This window comes from Muscardinus avellanarius (genome assembly GCF_963383645.1).
Source record: "Muscardinus avellanarius genome assembly, chromosome: 7".
Lineage (NCBI taxonomy): Eukaryota > Metazoa > Chordata > Mammalia > Rodentia > Gliridae > Muscardinus > Muscardinus avellanarius.
In genome coordinates this window covers 57,329,656-57,340,702 of record NC_137793.1, presented here as the reverse complement: position 1 = coordinate 57,340,702, position 11,047 = coordinate 57,329,656, and the positions used below count along the sequence as shown (strand labels likewise).

Below are 11,047 nucleotides of genomic sequence, written 5' to 3'. Positions count from 1 at the left end.
CTAATTCCTTACAGTCTGATAATGAATCAGCTTTTATTTCTAAGGTTACCCAAAAGGTGGCACAAGCCCTTGGCATTTCTTGAAAGTTCCACATCCCATATCGACTGCAGTCATCAGGAAAGGTAGAAAAAATGAATGGCATCCTTAAAAACCACCTAACAAAACTTTCCCTGGAGCTGCGGTGTTGTGACCCGAACTCCTATCACTGGCTCTGGCCCACGTAGGAGACACCCCTTGAAGCCCTCCTTTAGGAGCCCCTTTGAATTGCTGTATGATTGTCCCTTTTTGCTTAATCACTCTCTCCCTTCAGATCCCCCTCCCTTGGCTTCCTATCTCCTTTACTAGTCTTTTCTCAGGCACCTCCTTCGGGAACATGCTGACCGATAACTTCCCCAACTGGGACCAAATAAGTGGCTTTACATCCTGCAGTCAAGGCCCTTAAGCCGGGGATCAAGTCTTCCTCAAGTCGCTTCAACTAAAAATCTCCAACCACGGTGGACTGGGCCTTCATCGTGATCCTCGCCACACCTACTGCGGCCAAACTGCTGTGGGACCCCAACTGGCATCACCTTATTCAGCTAAAAAGAGTTCTGTTACAACAGCCTCATGACATATTCTCCTGTAGTGTTGTGGCCCACTAAGCTCCATGTTTCTTGGCATAACTCTCTTTAATGCTTTTATTTCAGCAGGCCCACCAGTTTATGTCTGGAAATTCACTGTGCAGGAGACCTATTTGCCCCCCTCCACAAACTGTTGGACTGACAAGGTGGGGTCAGCACAGTGCTCTCTCTTTAAAATCTGTTACTAATGCTCCTAACCCAAAGGCATGTTTTCCATTTGACCAGACTGACCCACACTGCCTAACCCAGGTAGAGGTTTATGGTGGATGCTACAAAGCCTACAGCAACACGCACAGGATTGAACTAAATTATCCTGAAGCACTAGGGCTGGGGGAAAATTCCAGTCCCCAAACAGTGTATCTGGGATTCAGAACAAACACTAATAAGGTCATACTCAAGATCTATGACCCATGGGACCCAAAGATGGGCTTCAGGAGTGACAGGCAGGCTTTACTGGTCTGGGCTTGCATCAGGACCATCAGGCTCACTATGTATCTCCCAGGCCTATGTGCTGGCCATTGCCCATGTGCAGGTTCACACCAACATTCTGGACTCAAAACAAACCTTGCAGGAAGAGCTTCCACCCACACAAGCCATTTCCACCTGGATTGATTTGATCCAACTGTCAAGTTTATAAACGCATCCCAGGTCTGGTCAGATGTCACTCACTGCTTATCTGTGCCTCCTTGCAGAGAAACCTTCTGGCAGCAGTGCCCATGGCCCCCATAAATGGAACATAAACCACAGCATGCCAAAACTCCTTAAAAATGCTCCCTTGTGGACCTTGGGTTAAATGTGTCTAGTCCTGTTCAGTGTTATGGAAACCTAGGCTCCACAACTGACCTACCATTCAAATCAGCAAGTGCACAATATTAGATTCTGCCATTACTCAGGCCCCTCGGGGAATTTTGTTTTTGGTGCAATGGGACATCATACACCTACATTAATTCTTCTACTCCAGGCGCTTGCATACGAACAATGGTGGCTCCACAGCTCACTCTGTACGGGGAGGGTGAGCTCTCTTGGCTCAGAGCTCCTCACCCACGGGCAAGGAGAGCTGCTTTTCCTCCTGTTCTGCTGGGAGCAAGCTTAGTGGCTTCTGCTGGCTCTCTGGGGTTGGCAGGTGGAGTACTGGGACATAGCCTCATCTCTGCCCAAGATTTCCAGGGCTGTCTTCAAGTGGTTCTTGAATCTACAACCTCACTGGCCTCCCTCCAGCAACAAATTGCCTCCCTTGCTAGGGTAGCCCTCCAAAATAGACAGGCTTTGGATTTACACACTGCTGTAAAGGGTGGTGTTTTTCTCTTCCTCAGGGAGGACTGCTGTTATTACATTAATGAACCTGGTCTAGTAGAGAAAAATGTCCAAACTCTGATCAGGTTAAGCAAGGATCTAAAAACACAGTACCGACAGCCTACCTCATATCTGGAATGGTTCCAAGGGCCAGTAGCTGCTTGGTTCCTTTCCCTCCTGGAACCCGTCATCATGATTGGCGTTTTCTTTGTGCTAGCCCCTTGTCTGATAAAGTTCATTCAGAAGTGCATTTCCAAGCTGTCCAGGATTACCTTCGATCAACTCCTGCTGCAGCCATACTCCTGCCCGCCATTTTTTTTTTTTTTTTTTTTGCAGGTCTGGGGATGGAACCCAGAGGCATTCGACCTCTAAACTATACCCCCTGCTCAATTTTTTATTTTGAAACAGGGTCTTAGTTGCAGAGGACCTCACTAAATAGCTGAGGCTGTCCGCAAACTGTGATCCTCCAGTCTCAGCCTCCCGAATGCTGGGATTACAAGCGTGCACCACCACGCCTGGCCTGCCTGCCACTTCTGAATGACCCAACCTCTCCTGGCCAAGGGGCCCTTATAATGATGTCCCCCTGCCAGCAGAAGTAGTTACTGACTTGTCATTGATCAGTATCACCAAAAGGCTGGGATGATAGGTTGGGACCCCTCCTCCTCCCCTCATGGGACACTGCAGCTGAGACAGTAAATAAACCCTGGAGCCTGGGAAGCCAGAAGCAGAGATGAGGCAGAACCCAGATGTTGCAAGAGGTCTGGCATTCTCCTGCCTTGCTTGCCCCCACCCCCAGACCCCACTACCTAAATGCCCTCACTTTCTCTGCTGATCAGTGTGTACCACCATGCCTGGTTTAGATTCCATTTTTACCTATTTGATAAAACCAAGACTTCCTGAACCTCAGCACTGGTCTTGATTTGGTCTACAATGTTTTGGAAAGATGAATATGGCAGTGGTATGAATGGGATGGTGAGCAGGGGTGGTTGGGATGCTTGAAGAGATGCTGAGGCCTACCTAGAGGACTAGGCTGGGCAGGCACAATGTGATCATAACACCATGAAGACTAGGCAGACTATGTGATGGCAAGACCAGAACTACAGGAGCGTGTTCAGGACTCAAGAAAAGGAATCCAACCAGATTAAACTATAAGCCATGCCTGTAATCCCAGTACTTGGGAGGCTGAAACAGGAAGATCATAGGTTCAAGACCAGCCTCAGATAATGACATTCTCAGCCAGGTAGTGAGACTCTATTTCAAAATAAAAAAAATAAAATGGGCTGGGAGTATAGTATGCCCCAGGTTCAATTCCTAGTATCACAAAAAAAGCTGAAAGATTATAAACTAATGGCAGTGGTAAGGAAGATGCAAGGGTGGCAGTTTATGTAAGAATACACCCCACAAAATATTAGCCACTAATGCTATGACTTAGGTATCAGTAAGTATAACAGTAAACAAATGAGGCAGTCAGGTATATCTCAGCTAAAATTCAGAATATTCTTCAATGATCAACGATATAAGGAAATATTCGTGTGTATGTGTATGAGAGAAAGAGATTGATTGACAGAAAGAGAGACAGATAGTTCCTGAAACTTAGGGGCATTTTACTTCTTAGCTATACCCCCAACCGATTTTTAGTTTGAAACAAGGTCTCACAAAGTTGCTGAGGCTGGTCTTGAACCTGTGATTCTCCTGTCTTAGCATCCCAAGTACTGGGATGACAGAAGTGTACCACCACACCAAGCCACTGCATATTCTTAGGCTCATGTAAAAAATCTAACTTCAGAGAGACTTCCAAGTTACACAGATTGAGATGTTCATTGACAGCCCATTGACTATGCATGACAAAACTAAAAGTGAACAATTGGGGGGCAATTTAAGTATTTAGAGACAAGAGATCATCACAAAATATTACTTAAAATATTTTAATTTCTAAAAAAAGTTTAAATCATTTTAAAATTTAAACAATTCCATTACACAGTGCTTGATAATACACTTTTGCAAACAGAATGGTAAAACAAACCACTTAGTTTAATTTACTTTCTAAGTGTAGTAATATACAAATTCTTTTGCCCTTAAAGGGGATGCAAAAAAATTGCAAATGTGAATGCAGAATATTTAAATTATTACATTTCCTGCAAATGTGAATGCAGAATATTTAAATTATTACATTTCCATCGGTAATATTCTACAACTACTAGTATTCCAGTAGACAAGTACTTATTTTCTGGTGCTGGGGCTCAAACCCAGGGCCTTGCACATAATAAACTCTACCACTAAGCTATACCCCCAGGCTTATAACCACAATTAACTGGTTTTCATTTTATTCAGTTGTGAATACAATAGCTATTGTTTTACCTAATATCAATGATTCCAATTCAGAAGAAAAGAGTTGCCTAGTCCACACTGAACAAGAACAGCTGTCTTAGGTTGAAAGGAGGTGGGCATTTTCAACTTGGCTCTTTTTCACTGTATCAAGTTAACCAATGAATTAGCAGCTCTGGCTGGTGCTCTGCTAGCTCAGATCCTACACAACTAAGTCCTCCATATCCTCATAGAGCCACTTACAGGTGTGGTCATTTGAACATTCTATTGTTTCAAAGAGGCGTTTAAATTCTTGAGGGTACACTTCAGTTACTTTTGTGTTTTCATGTTGTCTTGATTGTACCAATATATGCTTTGGATCAATTGGACTCAATGAACTGCAAAAGAAACACAAAGTAAATATGCCTAATTTTTTTCATAATAACTGTTGATTAAAACAGGAACAGATGGCTTCTATGATCAATTTATTTATTTATTATTTTGGATTTTTGGTGGTACTGCAGATTGAACCCAGAGACATTCTACTTCTAAGTTACATCTCTAGCACTATTTTCTATTCTTTATTTTGAAACAGGGTTTCACTAAGTAGCTGAGATTGGCTGTGACCCTGCAATCCTCTTATCTCAGCCTCCCAAATACTGGGATTACAAGTACTGGGATAACAGGATTACAGGCATACACTACCACACCTGGGCTAAGTTCAATTTAAATCTCACCTATAATTAAGCCCTTTTAGTGTAAGAGCTCAAAGAAAATATGTATAACTTTTATGTTTATTCCTAAGGTCCAAAAGCTAACCTATAACTAAGATAACAGAGTTAGGTTGTGTTAACAGTCCAAACAATTGTTGGACAAAATCATAATTTAACCATAATCTTTAAAAATAAATTCCTTGGGGCTCGGTGAGGTAGTGCACACTTGTAATTCCAGGAGGGGTTTACTTGGGAAGCTCAGACAGGATTGCAGGTTGTGGCCAGTCTCAGCACTTTAGCAAGACCATGTTTCAAAACAAAACAAACAGGGCTAGGGGTGTAGCTTGGAAGTAAAATACCTCTGGGTTCAATCTCAGTACCCAAAACAAACAAAACAAAAAACAAACTTTGGGGATGAGTATGTAGCTCAGTGGTAGACCTCATGCTTTACGTGTGCAAGGCCCTGGCCTGATCTCCAGCACCGCCCCCTCCCCAAATTCCTAATCTGTCTCATCTTTTTACTGCCTTACTCTTGACTTTGGGGATTAGACCCAGTAGTGCCTCTTCACAACGAGCACATGTTTCATCACTGAGTCACACCCCTAGCCCTGCAAAGAGATGCTTCACTTCCTTTTGGTTCATATAGAAGTTGAGCAGAAGCAATGTACGCTGTCTCTTTGGTTCCTTTCAAAAAGGTAATCATTTTTCACAATTTTATGTGAGAATCACTGGTAAATAAATTATAAAGCATAAAAATTTATATTTGCTCGGGAAAAATCATCAATAAACCTCAGACAAAAATATTTTGGTGGAAAACATTTCCAATACCCTTTTCTTTTTTTTTTTTTGGTCACTGAACTCAGGCATTCACCTCAGGGTTACCCCTCCAGCCCTTTCTATTTTTTGTTTAGAAAAAGGGTCTTGCTAAGTTGCTGGGAGACTTGATATATTGCTGAGGCTGGTCACAAACCTGAGATCCTCCTTTCTCATAATCTAATACTATGATTATAGGCATGCAGCACCATGTCGGGTTTCCAATAACTTTTTTTTTTTACTTTTTCTTTTTTCAATAACTTTTGACATTGATAGAATATTGGTCTCATTATTCCAAGGGATTTTTAAAATTTCTCTTTTTGTGGTATCAGGGATGGAACCCAAGGGCTTTCTACCTCCGGCTCACTTCTAGACCTATTTTATATTTTATGTTTTATTTGGATACAGGATCTCACTAAGTTGCTGAGAGCCTAAGTAGCTGTGGCTGGCCTCAAACCTATGTGACCCTCCTGTCTCAGCCTCCCAAATACTGGAATTACAAGCATGTGCCACCACACCCAGCTCTCCAAGGGAAGTTTTAAACATTTTACACTACCATTTTGTACCACATGCTTTATCAAATTACTCCCGATTTTCCTACTTTCAAAATAGACACCAGCACAAAGTAGTCAGATTAAAAATATAGTAAGTTATGGCAACCTTTAACATTCACCCCCTGGTATCAGGAGCATTCTGCTATCAGGAGCCAGAGGCATTCTATCTCCAAGCTGCACCCCCAGACCTATTTTCATATTTTTTATTTTGAAAAAGGGTCTCATTAGGTTGCTGAGACTGGCCTTGAACCTGCAATCCTGTCTTGGTCTTCCAAGTACGGGGATTACAGATGTGTGCCACTGTACCCGGCAACATTAATTTTTATATAAATACTGGCCAGTTGATAGTTCATTCAGTTACATTATTAAATGATAATCAAATTAGTTAAGTGGTGACGCAAGCATTTGGGAGGCTGAGACAGGAGGATCGCGGTTTGCAGCCAGCCTCAGCTACTTAGTGAGGCCCTCCACAACTGAGACCCTGATTCAAAATAAAGAATAAAAAATGAAAAAAAAAAATAAAATAAGGCAGAGGGTATAGCTCAGAGGTTGAATGCCCCTGGGTTCCTTCCCCAGTACTGCCCCCCCCCAAAAAAAAAAAAAAAACTCGTCAGGTGTTTGTGTGGGTGCACACACCTATAATCCCAGTATTTGGGAGACTAAGACAGGAGTATCATGGGTTCAAGGACAGCCTCAGCAAGTAGGGAGATGACTCCCAGCAACCCAGGAAAACTGTTTCAAAACAAAACAAGAAGGGTTATGGATGTAACTCAGAGATAGCATACCCCGGGTTCAATCCTCAGTAAAAAAAAAGAGACGTGTTTCCAATTAAAAACAAAAAAAAATCTGCGAGTGTACCCTGGGGGATAGAAGGGTTTCCAGGAACCCCAGTACCACACACACACACACACAAAAAAAAAGACAGTCTGCTCATCTTCTGGCATCCCTGGTTGTTTCAAAGGAGGAAAATAAAGTTCAGTGGGGGAATATTTAGAAAACATAAATATACTTTCCTCAAAGTGTATACTATAGAGAAGGTAGTTTTGAGAATTATTTAGGTGAAGAGTGGATATACCTTACTCTTCGTATTTGGATTACAGGTGTGTGCCACCACGCCTGGCTTATCTCACTTTTTTTTCCTGCAGTGCTGGGGATTGAGCCCAGGAGCAGTCTATCTCCACAATCAGCCCTATTTTTTATTGTTTATTTTGAAACAGGGTCTTGCTAAATTGCAAAGGGCCTAAGTAGCCGAGGCTGGCCATGAACCCACGATTATGTCTCAGTTTCCCAAGTACTGGTATTATTAGCGTGTGCCACCAAGCCCAGTTTAACCTCACTCTTATAAGATATGAAAAATTAGACTTCTAACATAAAATATTACCATATATAAGTATTTTTTGCAGTGCTAGGGATAAAAGCCAGGGGCATTCTACCTCTGAATTACACCCCCAGCCCTATTTTTTATTCTTTATTTTGAAACAGGTTCTCACTCAGTTGCAGAGGGCCTCACTAAGTAGCCGAGGCTGGCTGTGAACTGTGATCCTCTGGTCACAGCCTCCCAAATGCTGGGATTATAAGAGTGCACCACCGGCCTGGCTAAAATATTATCATGTTAAGTTGCTACTTTTTAAGTTTGTTTTTTTTTTTGCAGTCCTGGGGATGGAACCCAGAAGCATTCTACCTCCAAGCTACAGCCCTGGCCCTATTTTTTATTCTTTATTTTGAAACAGGGTCTCACTGAGTTGCAAAGGGCCTCACTAAGTAGCTGAGGCTGTCTGCAAACCGCGATCCTCCTGTCTCAGCCTCCCGAATGCTGGGCTTACAAGCATGCGCCACCACGCCCGGCTTTTCTTATTCTTTATACTTACGGTAAATGGTATCCTAATGTGGCATTGCGCTTCCCGAAACACTGCTTTACCATGTGAAAAAATACATCATAGTTAATAGGAGTTAAGTTTTCTGTGAATAAATTTTTACGAGGAGTCATTCGAATAAAATACAGTTTTTGTTGTGCTGGTTCTGGCGATTCCTAGAGAGAAGGGAAAATAAATTGCGTCAGCCATACAATATCATCAAAGCAAGTACTGTTCCTTCAAGCTGAGGGTTGGCAGTCCCTGGACGCTTGTGAGGTGTGCCATGGATGCAGAGCCTAAACTCTTCCTAACCTGGCCATCTTTCAGAGGTGCTTGTAATGAGCAGCCTTGAGGAATAAGAAAGTGACTCTCCAGTGCAGAGGGCAGGCTCTTTAATTTGCTATAGAAAAGGTGATTTCTTGAGGCCTAAATCCCTGGGCTGCAATACAAACCCACCATATGCACTTGTACCCAACTGAGCCAGATCACACCAATGTATGCCAAGTGCAAACCAAGTCCTGTCTGGTCCAGAAGTCTGAGTCCTGGGCCAGCATCAGAGAAAGAGTAAAGGTTTATTAACTTGTGTTTAAGATAAATCAAACCCCAAACACAACATTAATATGTACTGAATCCCTGCTATATTTGAGGTGTGTATTACCCTGACCACCAGATCTAAGGTACAGTGGGATTATACTTGTAATTCCAGTTACTTAGTAGGGAGAGGCAGGAGGATTGTATGTTTGAGGCCAGCCTGGGCAACTAAATGAGACCCTGTCTCAAAAAACACAAGGGCTGGAAACCAGGTGTAGTAATACAAGTAATTCCAAGTAATACAAGTAATTACTTGTGCATACAAGTAATTCCAATACTTAGGAGGCCGAAACAGGAGGATCTCAGGGTTTGAGGCCAGCCTCAATAACTTAGCAAGGCATTCAGCAACTTAGAGCCTGTTTCAAAATAAAATACGGCTTAGAAGTAGAACGTCCCTGGGTTCAATTTCCAGTACTACACATACATACATTCACACACAAGAGGGCCAGAGGTATAGTTCAGTAGTTCAGTGGTAGAACTCATGCTTAGCATGTACGAGGGCTGGGTTCAATCCCAGAATTTTTTCTTTTTTGGTGGTACTGGGGTTCCTGGAAACTCTTCTCCCTCCAGTCTATACTCCCAGACCTATTTCATCCATCCATCCATCCATCCATCCATCCATCCATCCATCTATTTTTTTGGTGGTAATGGGGTAGAACCCAGAGGCTTTCTACCTCTGGGCTGTACTCCCAGACCTATTTTATATTTTATTTGGAAACAGGGACTCACTAAGTTTCTGAGAGCCTCACTAAGTAGCTTAGGCTGGCTTCGAACCAGCGCGATCCTCCTGTCTCTGCCTCCCAAGCGCGAGGATTAAAAGCGTGCGCCACCACGCCCGGCCCAGAATATTTTTTTGGGGGGGATCTATATGTATTTATTGACCTAGTTTTCCTTTCTCCTATTTTACTTTGAAACCAGGCCATGCAATATTGGGTTTATCTTCAATACCTGGGCTCAAACAAGCATCCTTAACATCTCAAATAGCTGAGACTACAGGTATACATCCTGGTACCTAGCTGACTTAAATTTTTAGCTGAAAAACAATTTGGCGAGGAGGGGGTTACTAGAGATTGAATCCAAGGGCATTCTAACTCCCAGCTACACACCCAGCCCTTTAAAAAAAAAAAACTTTAAATTTTGACAGGTCTCGTAAGGTTGCTGAGGCTGGCCTTGAACCTGTGATCCTCCTGTTACAGCCTCCCAAGTACTGGGATTGCAGGCATGTGACATCAATCCTGGCCTTTAGTTGAATATTTAAAAACAAAAAGTCTCAAAGTACTCAGATGATGTGTTCTAAAAAACTCTTTGAGCCAGGCATAGTGGCATATGCATGTAATCCCAACATTTGGGAGGCTGAGACAGGAGGTTCATAATTCATGGACAGCCCCATGAGTGAAGTCCTCCGTAACTTAGCGAGACCTTGTTTCAAAATAACTAAAAATTAAGGCTGGCAGTGTAGCTTGGATATAGAATGCCTCTGGGTTCCATCCCCCATTAAGAACAAAACAAAACCTCTTAGAATTTCTCAAAGTGGTTCTATGGCAGTTTTGAAAACACTGATATCAGAGGTATGGGTATAAAGTGGAAATAATATTTTCTCATAAAACACATCATTTAGTTTATTTTACCTTCATCCCTAAAACTGTGTATTTAAGCTGGCCAAAAATTCTTTTTAGCTTTTCAAAGTATTCAAAGTAGTACTTTTTTGTGATACAGGGGATTGAATCCAGAGGCATTCTATCTTCAAGCTATACCTCTAGCCTGACTTTCTTATCTGGAATCAAGAGTCTCATTACTGAGCCTCACTTGCTGAGGCTGTCCTCAAACATGTCATCCTATCTCAGCCTTCCAAGTACTGTAATTACAGTGTGTGCCACCACACCTGGCTCTAAGAGTAATGTTTTTACTCAACTCTGTTCATTTTTTGGACATTTGGATAAGTTTCTAGTGAAAACTAAGGCAAAGCACATTACTCTTGCTCAGTTTTTGTAGACTATATAAGTATTGTGTATATGTGTGAGTGTGTGTGTGTTACTGGGGATTGAACCTAGTGGCCTTCTACCTCCAAGTTATCCCCCAGCCCTATATTATATTTTATTTTGAAATAGGGTCTCCCTAAGTTATAGCACAAAGGCCTTCAACCTGAAATCCTGCCTCAGCCTCTTAAGGACTAGAGTTGTAAGTTATAGGTATGTGCCAAGCATTTGGCAAATCTTGCATTTAGCTTTCAAATAAAATGAATAACAGAATAATTATATTTTACAAACTTCAGATGTGTTTTCATTTTAATAGAGATATAAAAGAGA

The 11,047-nt window shown here is 42.2% G+C and overlaps 1 protein-coding gene across 1 annotated transcript in view; it reads right to left on the bottom strand.

The window, feature by feature from the left end:
- Window positions 1–4,440: 4,440 nt before the first annotated feature.
- The window catches only part of TFB2M (transcription factor B2, mitochondrial), a gene marked incomplete at both ends in the record, with an annotated part of 20,043 nt that continues 13,436 nt past the window's right edge, over window positions 4,441–11,047 (bottom strand). Inside the window, 2 exons of the mRNA XM_080698691.1 lie at window positions 4,441–4,615; window positions 8,166–8,326. Coding sequence (XP_080554817.1) covers window positions 4,441–4,615; window positions 8,166–8,326 — 336 coding nt within the window. The remainder of the gene's footprint in view (window positions 4,616–8,165; window positions 8,327–11,047) is intronic.